At 43.9% G+C, this 14,245-nt stretch overlaps 1 protein-coding gene across 2 annotated transcripts in view; it reads left to right on the top strand.

The window, feature by feature from the left end:
* The window catches only part of raraa (retinoic acid receptor, alpha a), a 96,221-nt gene extending 82,120 nt beyond the window's left edge, over positions 1-14,101 (top strand). The window contains exons 3-9 of one of the 2 annotated variants that reach the window (XM_029826335.1): positions 1,934-2,082; positions 6,224-6,365; positions 10,617-10,777; positions 10,908-11,084; positions 11,202-11,406; positions 11,494-11,652; positions 11,776-14,101. In XM_029826335.1, coding sequence (XP_029682195.1) covers positions 1,934-2,082; positions 6,224-6,365; positions 10,617-10,777; positions 10,908-11,084; positions 11,202-11,406; positions 11,494-11,652; positions 11,776-11,972 — 1,190 coding nt within the window. In that variant the 3' untranslated portion in view covers positions 11,973-14,101. 2 annotated transcript variants of the gene reach the window in all.
* The last annotated feature ends 144 nt before the right edge of the window (positions 14,102-14,245 follow it).

The raw sequence follows: 14,245 nt of genomic DNA, 5'->3' as shown, positions 1-14,245 counted from the left end.
GCTGTGCTTTCATCAGTCTATGTCAAGAGACCGGCAAGCGAATGTCTTCTTTTAATGAGAAAATGGGCCATGTTACATAAGGGCCGCTCTATTTACATTACATTTGTTTGATATGACTGTGTTTACTTCAGGGTCCAGTGGTGAGGACAAAGATCGACTCTAATTAAACCAAAAAAAATGGATCTGCTCTCATTTTCACACAAAACCCAAAACCCTTCGGCTTCACCAAAACTAACATATCTCTGCTCTTCAGAGTCTTTATTATTGATAAAGCAGATGAGGTGTCTTTAAAGGCATCACAATTTCATCCATAGATACTGAAATTCATTTCTTCAGAATTGTGCAGTATGAATGACTCCAAATATTTGAGAGAGATGTTATGTATGATAACTCATTTCTCTAGATTTTGTCCGTGTGTGACCTATTTTGGAACTTCCCTTGCCGACTCTTGTTCTTATCACCTAAACACACCATCTTTCTTTTTTCTTTCACTTGTTCTTTCTTTCATTCTTTCTTTCTTCTGCATCTGAAAACCTTCTAAACTGCTTTATTCTCCCACAAATCAATCCAAAAGCTGGCATTTGGTCTTTTTTTTCTTTTCTTTTTAAGAAACCCTTCCAGTTATCTGGAAAATGGGGTTAATTTATTTTGGGTGTCGTGAACGTAATCTTCCCGTGCACCATCTGCAGCGTGCAGGCGGAGATTTGCAAGTTGAAACATGGACTCGTGTCAAAGAATAGAGAAAGGCTGCCCTCCGAGTTGCCCAGCTTGCGTGCAGGGGTTTCTGCGGGCTGTCGGGATCCTGCGTGGGTTTCTGTGGTGTTTGTCTACATCATCTGCTGTGTGTTCCCAGCTGTAATATGGACCTGCTGACCCAGCCCTCTCTGTTAAACAGAAACTGTATTTACACAGGAGTTTCATGGCTGCTCGTCTACCTCCCAGATCCCTCCTCTGTTAAACTGAGGATTCTGGAATGGAGCAACAGTCCGCACAACTACGCGCCTTTCAACGTGTTTATCAGTACGGATATGAATGCAATCAAAATGACTGATGTTGTTCGGAGCTCCTGAATAGGCACCACCGATGCAGCCTTGATGGGATTTTCCCCCGCATAAAGAAAATGCTGCCAAACTATTGAACAGAAACATCAGTGTAGCACTAGAGCAACAAAAGAACATTTATGGCACTGAATTAGAATGGCACCAGTTGTAAGAAGAGATTGATTTACTGAGTCTGCCTTAGACCACAGCGCCATGGTCTGTGTTTTTATTTTTTGATTAGAGGGGCGTGTTTAGTAACACATAGGTTATTGAGGCCAAAGTCCAGTCCCTGTTACATGAAGGCATCAGGAGGACTGTCAGCCCAGAAGGTCCAAACACAAAATACGGGGACCTTCTGAGTGCCAACATCTTTGTATCATGTTGGGATTTTCAGTGTATTGGTGTGATGTTTAATTAAAGAAGGGAATGGGGGAGGTTTCTTGTTGCATGTAAACAGGCACAGCATGACCCGTTTGTCGTGGCGCTTGCGTCAGCTTCTGTGTTGTCCCTGCTTTATTAAAGATGTGTAACTTTTCAGAACACCCATCCCCACACTGTAAACATGGACATACTCTTAGAAGTAGAAATGCAGGCATTCTGTCATGAAGATATCCAGATTTTTCCGTCCACTTGCAGACATGTACACGAGCACAGGTGTATTATTCATGCATTTATTAGAATTCTCTGCAGCAGCGTGCAAACACGCACGTGCTTGCATGTTCTAGAATGTCTTCTGTGAAGGTCGTTTGCAGGACTCTTTGCTATTGCCGATCAAACAAAACAGGTCTCCCCTCCTGTGACCTGAATGTGTGTTTGCTTTATGATTCTGGATAATCTTGCACTTCCCTCAGCCCTCCATCTGAGCCGTTCTTGTTGCTCTTTCTTCTCTACAGCCATAGAAACCCAGAGCACCAGCTCGGAAGAGATAGTGCCAAGCCCACCTTCGCCTCCCCCGCCACCCCGCGTCTACAAGCCCTGCTTTGTGTGCCAGGACAAGTCCTCAGGGTACCACTATGGTGTCAGTGCCTGTGAGGGCTGTAAGGTGAGTTTCTTTGGCCTTTCCCTGAATATGTCAAGCAAGCAAGATACCCTTGAAAGGTTTTTACATAAAAAAGTTGGTTCAGCTCTTTTCCCCCATAATGACCACTATAACGGGGATTGTCATTGGATTTCTTTTGTTGCTGATTGGGTGTTATCACTTTTATGGAATATACTGTATGGATAATCACACTGTTACAGCCCAATGTGCAGTTCTTATCAAACATAGTACATGAACCTTGTCAGCTGTCCAGCATCTTTCATATCAGCTTTTTTATCTGTGCAACTATGCATCTCAGGTAAGGATGGGGCCGTTAATAACCCCCGCCCGCTCTGGTATCAGTTAAGATTTGCTGTCTGCCTACATGCAAACACCTGGCTAAGTGAGCGCAAACGTCTGTTTATCTCACTGCTCCTGAGCTGCTGGCTGCAGTTGTGTAAACTCAGTGGATCTCAATCCCAATGCTTCACGTGGCAAAATTGTGTTGGAACTCTCAAACAACAAAGTTTTGTATCACAGTAGCTATTTGCATGTTAAGAGAAGGCAGGGAGTGGTCTGGTTAAGGCAGGGTGGGTCGATCTCTGACAGGTGCCTGTTAGATGGTTTGACTTATGGCCCTCCAGCCGTTGTGTGTGTGTGTGTGTGTGTGTGTGTGTGTGTGTGTGTGTGTGTGTGTGTGTGTGTGTGTGTGTGTGTGTGTGTGTGTGTGTGTGTGTGTGTGTGTGTATGATGTGCAGGGATAGGAGTGGTGGTGAGAGAAGTTGGAGAAGAGAAAGAGCTATAGGGTGGAAAGCAGGATTCAGTATCACAGACATAAAAGTTTTAGGATGGGAAAGAGAGTGGATTAAGTAAAAATGACACAAATATGGGGACAGCTGGGAGCCCAGTGTGCTTCAGGGGACATGGAGAGCCAGGGTAGCAAGGCTGGTTGAAGAGAGTAGATTAGGAGGCCTGGGTTGAGCAGCCATAATTGAACTCACTGACACCAAAAAAAGAGCGTGCATTAGCTTGCGGGTGGGGGAGGGGGAATAAGTAAGAATGCAATGGGAGGAGGAAGCCAAGACAAGTCCAGCACACATGTGTACATATGCTATTTAATGAGAACCTTCTGAGTGCTCCATCAAACGTAACCTAGCCCCACAATCGGACTTTAAAAAGTCCTTAAAAGTGAACGGTGACCTCTGCCCTGCTGTATGGATGTGTGTACGCGTGTCCTGCTCTATGGGAAATGGAGATTTTCAAAATGCATCTCCTTTCATCGCTGCTGTATAAGAATATTTGGATCTGATAAAAACAAAAGTATTTAACAATTCATCCATTTCAAGCTGTTTCATTCTCATCACAGTGCTGATTATTACCAGTAACGTATGACGAAGTGAGGCACTAAGTTTAATCTTTGGACCAGATTTGTGGCATTTGTGCCTGTGTAAATCTGTCTGTGTTGTTGTTACAAGATGAATCCACTTCTCGCACCTTTCGTTGCCTCAAGCATCCGCAGTGGTTGTGCAGCGTTTTACAGCTACCAGTGTAATTAAAGCATCAGCTAAGAGTTGTTACATTAACTGTTTATTGGTGTACCTAAAATGATGACATGAAATAACAACAGTGCTGTTTATTTAGAAGTTTGCAATCATCTCCAGGTAATAATAGGTGAACAAGCATACTTAATGAACCCCTGACACCAAGTAACAGTCAAATAAACTGTAAAATATTAAACAGTTGTAAAATGATAATTCAATTCACCCATTTCTTTACTTAAAGTGGAGGTCAAGGGGGCCCTAAAATTCACTGTTATTACTTGTTATTGATGATGGCTATAACTACTATTATAAAATGCCAACAAACCCTAATTAAAAACAGACATCCATCACTTGTCCTCCATCTGAGAATGTGCTGGCTGCCCACGAGTCAGCCGCAGTGCTAATTTGAAAAATTCACGATGCCTTCTCCGTATCTCTGACTTCAGAGAAATGACTTGGCATAGCGTGCTCAATAATTCAGCACTACAGGCCTGTGAATGTATATAGTTGTCTCATTTGAGACCGGGGTAAGATGAGGGTTAGCATCCTCGGCTTTGGTGCAGCGTGCCAAACTACAAAGGCATTTCCTGGGGGCTTCTCTGAAGAGAGGAAACAGAGGGGAATGTTGTGCTCTGCTACTTGGAGACAGCTCGGCCGTTTGTTGTTTAAGTTCCACCACCCACACATGTGCACCGGCATTGCACTTTCATCCCCCTGGAGATATTAACACGTATACATTAAATAAGCTGCCCAATCCCATGTGTTATTCTCTGGGGGCATGATGGCAAACAGCAGGCCATCATGCTGCCTGGAATATACTACATGCAGTGTTGGAGGAAGGCAACTACATTCCCAAAATCCCCTTGTGCTGCTTCATGCAAAAAACCACCCCCCATTTGTTGTGTTTTTCAAACGGCCTTCAAGCATCCGTCTTCACTAATGTGCAGGCTGAGGCGAGAGATGCGTACACACACACATGCAGGGTCACAGTGGGAGGCTGGGATCACACCCTTAATCTGGCCACAGTGTGAAAGTCACGTAAGAGAGGATTCCTGTGTTTCATCATGAACTTGCAAACTCCTGGCACCTCCCGCTCTCCTCCTTAGACCATTTCCTCACTCATGTGAAGCGTAGGACTGGCATACAAGCGCTTTAGAGCGCTACATTCAAAATCACAGGACACACTGAATCGTGCATGTGCACTCTTTCCTGTATCAACTCTTTCGCTTTCGTCTCCGTTTCTGCTCATCTCCTGTGAATGCTGCAGTGTGGCTGACAGGCCCACTGAGGGCCCGCTTGTTGCAGAGTGGATTAAGCAGTGATACAAAAAGAGGCTTAAGAGCTGCAGGGAGAAATGACTCCTAAAGGAACGGGAGGATGAGGAAAGGGCAGGAAGGGTTGACAGAGCCACGAGCTGCCAGCAACAGCCAAACTGGAGGTGTTGGTAGAGGGCACCTGAGATGTCTGTTTTTGTAGTGGGCCAAACCCCGGATGACATGGTTCAGGGTCAGGCCACTACGGAATCAACAGGCATGCGTCACTTATGATGTGACAGAATTCAGAATTTTGGTTTGAAATGTTCACTTTTCCCTCATTACAAACAGCCACAGCAGGATTTACAAGTAAAGGAGACTAATAGCGCTTCCATCATTGGCCAGAAGCAGTGTCCTCCCTGTGTAACTGGGATCATCCTTCATGCTGGTTTTAAGCCCCGACAGATACAAATCATAAATATTTCCTCTCTGTAGCTCATTTGGAAAAGCCTTTCCGCTCGGCACTGGTGGGTGGCAGATACGAGTAAGGCTGGTGATCCAGGAAGGACAAATTGCAAGCTTAGGACTGCTGGCCATCTGTTGGCCACCAGAGCTAATCCCATGGCGCGGGACAGGGCTCCCGGCAACACTGGCTCCATCCCGCGCTCGATCGGGTGCTGGTCCCACCCACCTTCCAGCACAGCCCTTCAAAATGCAGCTTGTGTCCCATTGTTGCGCATCAATACTGCCATTGACCTGTGTTACATCTGTACTGATTCATGCTCACTGAGGGTCTACTCAGTTGTAGCTGATTTGCATTAACCCCTTTTTATTGTTTGACACTCGGGGGATGTTGGAGCAGACAGGCCGCGGAGGCTGACATTGATTTTATTGGGGGTTGCATGGTGTTATGTTAAATGTATGTTTGGATGCCTGGCTTTTCATCATGGCTATTTTTGCTTTTTGTTGACTCGAGTTTTCTTATTGATTGTAAATCAGAAGAGATCATCTATCCGTTGTAATTCAGACCGAAATCGATAAATAGCTTTTTTTTTTGTGCTGTGTAAACCATGTTGCAGTTACAAGGTATTAGCCCATCTTGAACTTCAGGCCTTTAGAACTGAAACATCAGTATTTTTGTGACGTGGAGTTTGACTGTCTTGCTAGATCATGTCACACAATAAGCCCTTTAGGATTTGACTTTTTGAGAGGTTGCTTTTGCAGCCCCGAACTCTGGTTTGTGACCCCTCTTTAAAGCATCTGCCTCCTCTTTTTTGACAAAACTATAGCTTCATTTCTATGGAGTGTTGCTTCTTGTATCAACCTTCCCTCACCAACGCCAGTCCACATCTGTCTGCCTCCATCACACAGGGCTTCTTTCGGAGAAGCATCCAGAAGAACATGGTGTATACTTGTCACCGGGAGAAAAATTGCATCATCAACAAGGTCACTCGCAACCGCTGCCAGTACTGTCGACTGCAGAAGTGCCTGGAAGTCGGAATGTCCAAGGAGTGTGAGTACACCTGCCATACACCCATAATGCCCTCTTTCCTCCAGATTGAGCGCAGATGTCATTGTAGTCGTTTAATCCCTGTTGGTTTAGCATGATTGCTACCAGTCTTAAGCTGCTTCAGTTGTTGCCAGAGCCGTAATCATCATTGCACAAACACTGTTTACAGTTGCACGCACTAATTTACATTTATTCTGCGGCACTTTTTGATAATACAACTCACGCATCATTCATTCTATTTCAAGTTATGCTGAATTATTTCAGTTGTAGCAATAATCTGTTGTACGTCTGAGTTCGGGGATCATCCTGACCCAGACCAACAGCAGCAGTCAGGGTGTCGCTATGCTTGGCAGGCCTGGTGATGAATATGTTCTCACCTGCCGGGAGTGAAAGAACAGACGTCTGCTCCCATCATGGCACCCTGGAGGCTGTGTGAACATGAACACACACTTAAGCACTCACACTAAAACAGTGTGACAAAGATAAAGTAATTGGCAGAGGTGTCATTGCAGAGCACTCAAGAGGCCAGCAGTTTTTAACCCAACGTAAACACTCACACACTGGTTTCCATTTCACATTTTTCTAAAATGTACAGTAAAGTCACATCTATATCATAGAAACACAAAAAATTGAAGACTGTTGATGTATTACCTCTACTCCTAATAGGGACTGGCATCTGTTTAAAAAGAATTGCACACAAGCTCTGAAGCTTCTTTCCCTTCTCTCTGGGTCTTCCCAGCACCATTTCCTTTATCTTTCTGGATGAGCGAGTGCACGGAGCGCTCCCCATGCCTCAGCACTGTAAAAGAAGTTATCCTCCGAGCTCCTTACCTTTGAATGGGGCCATTAATCATTGTTAGGACAACAGTAGCTGGGTCTTTTGCACACACGACCCAATATTACTTAGGCTTGAGGGTCCATCTAGTGGTAATTGTGTTGAACTGCATTTCAACTGAAATCGCTTTTGTAAATGGAGGATGTTTGATTTCCTCCACGTTTGGACAGCTGTTTTCTTTTTCTTGATCCTTTTATTCATTGCGTGGATTCTACGTGCCTTGCTTAGTAATGACTTTGGCCAGTAAAATAGTTTTTTGTTGGCAGAAGGGAGGCTGACCATCTGGGGCCAGCAGGGACTCTCACCACCTCTCTGTCCTTTTCTCACACACACAAATGAACACTCATGCATAATTTCAACCACATGCTCTGATTAACGCAAGGTGACAAACACAAACTGGTATGAATAAAAGAAATACACTCAGACAGCTCAATTGAAACACCATACCGTGCCTGTCGGACGTACACAGAAGGTGGACCCCCCGCTGTCACCAGGGGCGTCTCCATGACCTTGTGTCTGCCAGCAGACAGCTCCAGATGACACTGCCAGGCCTGTTGCCAGGTGGCAATGCCAAGCGAGTAGTTGGGGCGGGGGGGGGCAGGTGGAGAAGTACAAGAGGAAGGCCTCTAAATGTTTCTTTTATGTCAACCTTTGTGTACTTGGGGACATACTAATACATCTTATGTTCTCACAGTCAGGCTGAAAGTTAAGCTTAATTTTCTGATGCCTCCTATATTTTTGGACAGTAAAGAAATGTCATTGCCACAACCCACATTTCATGACTTTTGTCTAAAAAGGTCAAGAAATGTATCTGTGTGTGTGTGTGTGTGTGTGTGCATGCGTGCATGTGCCATTGGAGGCAGTATAGGTCCAGTCTAGCTATTTTAGCAGTTCTCTCCTCATCACCCCCTCCCCTGTTCAGTATTATTCCCTTAGTTGTCATTTCCACAGTGTCCCAGGTTTTTTAGGGAAAGAAAAACAGAAGTCAAATGAGGAGAGCATAGAAGCAGAGCATCTGCCAGAAAGGCAGCGTGGCAGAAGAAATCTCACACCGGGAGACTATAATGGGGAGAAGGGATGCGTGAGGCCGGGGGACAGAGAGAAAGGGAGAGAAAGTTTCATCACTGTTGACGTTGGCTCTGTGCTGCGAGCAGCAGGAGCAGGGAGAACATTGACATTTTTATCTTTCCATTGAATTTAATCTGTATGATGGACGAGCTGCCACTGCTTTAATTTTCCTCACACGAATTATCCCTGTCTGCCCACCTCTGTCTGTCTTATACACACACACACACACACACACACACACAGAAATCATCCATGATGTGCACACTACAGCTGAACCCTGTGTGAACAAATGGTTGAATGACAGTCATGTGTGTGTTTCAGTGCTCTCTACACAACTCTTGTAAATCTTTTTTATGTAATGAGCACAAAACCAGAACTCAAGCGTTCATTTTCATCCTCCTCTCATATATGTGGAACGATCCACGCCTTGGAAGTTAGTGCACACACAAATATTAGCTTCTCGTTGGTATCCAAATGCACACAAACATAATAAAAATCCAAGGCGGCATTTCTTTCATTTTCACTCCCGTGCTTCAGTCCTCCCCCACACATTATTGCATGTGGCAATTCACCATGACAGATCACCAGTCATGCCTAATAGTTCTTTAATGACTTCATTAAATTGTGTTGTGCGGCTTATGATTGTGCTGCCAATTTGTCAGCGCCCGTAATGTTCGGGCACCAGGGATGGCCCACTTTTATTTGTGAATTAATTGGACGTCGACTAGGATGCAGCCATCCTCTAATGGCTGATAGGACAGATTTCCAGTCATCTTTTCCAAACAAAAACATCCCAAATATCTCCAGCAGTTTACTGCAGTTTTATCTAAGCTGTTTCTGTACTACCAGGCTACAGTTGACATTTATTTTTATTTTTTTTTACTATTTTGCTTTTCATTATTTTTCCTTTATAATTTTCTGGTATGAGTGTATCACGAAACACTCCACACCCACCATGGACAAAGAGATGCAGACATTTATATTGTTTATTTTATTGCCTTAAGTTATCCTATAGAATATCACGTTAGCTTTGATTTATGTGGACTGATTCCCAGCACCTCTGTCTGCAAAGTAGGGTCGTCTTCATATATCTGCTTTGGTGAGCCAGGCTTAGCAATAACAGTTCACCATCAGACTTCCATTGGCTCCCCCTTTCTCTGGGGGCTCTCACGGGGAACGAGGCCCGTCTGTGGGCTGATGGATGAGCAGCATCACAGAGTGATGCATCCCTCCCTGGCCTCGAGCCATGCCCCTCTGTCATAGACGCTGATCTCCCAACAGCCAGAGCGCCCTCGCCCTTAATGGCTAAGTTTTGGATTAAGAGAAGGAAAATGTGATCTTAGATCAGCTGCTTGGGGATCCTTCTGTACCTTGAGGGGAGATGTGGGAGCTGATTGAGATGAGTTTAGGAAAAGGGGAATGACTTAGAGCATAAGAAAGGTAATTCTGGGAGGAGGGGGGATAGCGTGCATTGGTCAGGTTGAAATGAAAGAAAGAAGGAAAGGGGAGCATGTGTTGTATAACCCAGGAGCATAAGCTGGGAGGGTTTTTTCCCCCCCTTAATATGAGCTCAGCAGCCGAGCCCTTTTAAAACCATTAGAGGTGGGATATTTGTCATATTATGTTATTAGATTAGCTGGGAGCCCTAATGAAAGCTCTGGCAATTTGTCAGTCTTATGGATAGCTCCTTCCACCACCACTATTTATCAACTGGCACTCAATATTACTCCTCCCACCCCCACCCTGAACACACACACACACACACACACGCACACACACACACACACACACACACACACACACACACACGGGCCAGTCGTAGTTAAACTGCAACCCAGTCTGGATGGGTTAGAGGAAATGGATTGAGGCTGTAATGGGATTCCAATGCTAAACACCCCGCCTGGTGTGTTTTATCATTTGGGGTGAGCGCACTATTCTCTGTCAGATTGCCCAGAGGGAACCATGTTGGATTATTTCAAGGTTTTTTCTTTCTCCTCCCTGCATTACCATGGCACTTCTTCAATGGAGCTGTCCCACAACATTTATCTGTAGTCTTCAGATAAAAGAAGTGATAGTTGTACACGGAGCTTCCCTTCACACTGATGACGTTCCTCTGAACTTGCTCTCACTTCACTCTGCACCAGTTGATTTTATATCTGATTTTATTTCAGTGCGGTCTCTACAATTCTAATGAGATATTTAAGATATTGTTGGTTCCTTCTACTCATTTTTAAACAATGGCCCAATGCTCTCATTTTTTAAATGTGTAAACAATATATTTGAGATACAGTATGGAATAAGAAAATGAATAAAGCTGAGCTTTTCTTTGGTCCTATATTTGACTCTTCTAGCTGTGAGGAATGACCGAAACAAGAAGAAAAAGGACGAGAAAAAGCCAGAGTGCATAGAGAACTATGTGCTGAGTCCTGATACTGAGCAGATGATCAACAGGGTTCGCAAAGCCCATCAGGAAACTTTCCCCTCTCTCTGCCAGCTGGGCAAATACACTACGGTCAGTAGCACCACGTTTGTCTCACTTAATTATGGAACTTCAGTTTAGTCACTTAGCATTTGGTTTATCTGGACTTTACTAAACCCTGTACATCCATCAATAAAAAGCCTCAAAATTGTCCCATTCACAGACAAACAGCTCAGAACGACGTGTAGCTTTGGATGTAGACCTTTGGGACAAGTTCAGTGAACTCTCTACAAAGTGTATCATAAAGACAGTGGAGTTTGCGAAGCAGCTGCCTGGCTTTGTGACGCTTACCATCGCAGATCAGATTACTCTACTCAAAGCAGCCTGTCTGGACATCCTGGTAAAAACTCAACACTCAGTTTTTAACTTTACAAAATTTCTCTGAACAAATTCTTTGAAAAATGAAAAGATGGTTCCCTACCAATGCAACCATTTTTTCTGTCTCTGCTCTACCCAGATACTCCGGATCTGTACGCGCTACACGCCAGAACAAGACACCATGACTTTCTCAGATGGTCTAACGCTAAACCGAACTCAGATGCACAACGCAGGTTTTGGTCCTCTTACCGACCTGGTTTTTGCATTTGCGAACCAGCTCCTTCCCCTGGAGATGGACGATGCAGAGACCGGACTACTCAGCGCCATCTGTTTGCTGTGTGGAGGTATGACGAATATCTTCATAACCTCTTTTAATAAGGAATTTTAATGTTGCTTCCCCTTGATTTTATTCCATTTTGTTTCACCAACAGATCGTCAGGACTTGGAACAGGCAGAGAAGGTAGACATCCTACAGGAGCCTCTGCTGGAGGCACTGAAGATCTATGTAAGAAGGAGGAGGCCTCACAAACCCCACATGTTCCCCAAGATGCTGATGAAGATCACTGATCTAAGAAGCATCAGCGCTAAAGGTTTGTGATACACACAACACAACCGGGTTTTTACACATTTTCACTGTAAGCAAAGGATCGACATACATGCCAATATTTGTTTATGGTTCCATTAAAAGTTCATTATTCCATGTTTTCCTGCAGGAGCTGAGCGAGTCATCACTCTGAAGATGGAGATCCCAGGCTCCATGCCTCCTCTCATCCAGGAGATGTTGGAGAACTCTGAAGGTCTGGAGAGCGGTGCTACAGGCAGCCGGCCCAGTGGTGCACCCCCAGGCAGCTGCAGCCCCAGTCTGTCCCCCAGCTCGGCCCAAAGCAGTCCACCCACACAATCACCGTAGTGACTGTCCACCTTTTTAAATTCTCATGGTGCTCTCTGTCTCCGCCGTCTGCGGCCTGATGAGGAGGGGCAAAGGAGGAGGGGCTCAACAAAAATATGAGACCGACCAGGCCAACCTCCTCCTCTGCTACGACACAAAACCTCACCTTCTGATCTGCTTTCTCTCACTCTGGAGCTCCCTCCTCGTGTGCTGGGGGTAAAGCCAAGCCAGGCCTCTGAGAGACCACACTGTAAACACTGCTGATGACTCCTTCTTCCTCCCCTCCTTCACCTTTCTCTAAAGGACTCGTGGAAAGGAACCTGGATGTTTTGGAGACCTGCGAGAGCAGGAAGAGACACTGTGGGACAAATAGAAACAAGGAGATTACAAACACCAGACACTTTTCTGTTGAACTCTGAGGCAGCCTGCAAGGATGGGATTTGTGGAAAGACTCACATCCTCAAAGACTCTTTTTATCCAGCTTAAAAAACAAACAGATTTCGTACAAAGGATATATAAATATATATAGAAAAAGTTAAGAACTATTGTGATTGACATGTCCGACACAGAATGGCAGGTTGAAATGAGGACATGACTTCTGAGATTAGAACTTGTTGTACTTCCTCACTGTTTGAATCGTTTCATACCCATCAAGACTAGAGAGAGAGAGACATTTCAGTTTTATCACATTTGTACATTATTCTAATCTAACAAAAGGTGTTAAAATATCTCTCCCGTCTACACATGCAGACACACACAAAATGTGCACAGAAAACAAGCCGCAGTGAATAGCGGCTAATCTTCCAAGTTGGAATTGTGTTTGATTTTTTTTTTTCTTCCAGGAGAATGGGGAAAAAATATGATTGTATGAACTTGGTTGTAAGATATGGTCACAGGTCCTTTCAACAAATCAAATTAATGAAGATTCATTATTAAGGTGTATTTTAAGTAGCCTTTTGAGTTTGTGTATATAAGCTGTATTCATTTCTTTAAAACTATGAAGAGTTTTAGGCTTCACCTTTTTTTTTTAAGAAGACATTTTACATGTTTTGTTTATAGGTTTGTGATGCAAGAAAAAGACATTTTGAGCACATTTTACTGAAGGAAGATCATGTTTTGTGTCCTACTAAATACTGGACAGACCTTTAACCAATCACTGGCTGTTCAGAATGTGGCTTTCACGAACGATTTCAACCTCCCTACACTTTAAATTTTTTTATTTTGTTTTTTACATTACGTAGATAACAACAAGAGTAGCACTCCAGTCGGGTCATAGCTTTTCTGGCAATGTAGCAGATCGAGTTGATATTTCCTGAAAACAGCGAGCTTGATGCCACGTGTAGCCTTGTCAGGATTGAGTGCACTACAGCGGCTCAGCTTCAGAGAGTTTAAATGTGAAGAATGGTGTACATACACACTGTATTAAAACACAAGTGATTCCAATTGGTCTCTGAATGGATCAAATAATCGGTTATGGGTAAGAACAGAGGAGACTGCTCCATCAGAGGTCAGGCGAGGGAATGTCCTACTGCAAGTCTTCCCCCAGGGAGCTTGTGGTTGCAACAAAGGTGACTTTTTGCCAAATGCAGAACAACTTTACAGTATACGATCCGCTTCACAAAACGCCTTCACACACATCATCTCGACCAAGATTACTGTACACACACCAATGTCTCAGGAAGGAATAATTTTGTTTGCTTGGCCTGTTGTTTGTATATGTTCTGTGCTGCACCTCCTAACCCTCCTTTCATTGATGCACACTCAGACACAAACTTCTGCTACTGAGCCCCTGAATTTTCACCAGTCACTCATTTTTTGCTCGACCTGACAGACCAGAACCTGTACAAAGAGACGCCACCTCTGATCCCGCAGTGTTACAACATAGGAAGCCAGTGCGGAGTCTCTTTCAATTGTTCTTTCCCTTTAATTTGTAACATCAAAGCTGCTTTCATCATTTAGGACTTCACCTGTCAAGAACAACGCACAACTTTTCCCTCCACAGCTAATCTGATATAGCAGCAGACACGCCGTCAGTTTGAAAAGTATGAAACGTGTTGCAATCTTTTTGTCAAGATTATCAAGCGGCTTTGGGAAAAAAAGAAAACAAAACAAAAAAAAATCAAAAATAAAACCAACATTTAATAATTAAATGTGTTTGTGTGATTTACCCGTATCTGATATTTTTATTCTCCGGTCCAGAGATGTTCTTAATAAAGTCCAAATACTTCATAATCAAGATTATTACCTAAAACATTTTAACATAACTAATCATAAAGAGATTTTTGTTACATTTG

Source organism: Takifugu rubripes, chromosome 1, assembly GCF_901000725.2.
Source record: "Takifugu rubripes chromosome 1, fTakRub1.2, whole genome shotgun sequence".
In the NCBI taxonomy this organism is placed as follows: Eukaryota; Metazoa; Chordata; class Actinopteri; order Tetraodontiformes; family Tetraodontidae; genus Takifugu; species Takifugu rubripes.
Note: the sequence above shows the minus strand (reverse complement) of the source record. Positions and strands in the feature narration are given on the sequence as shown.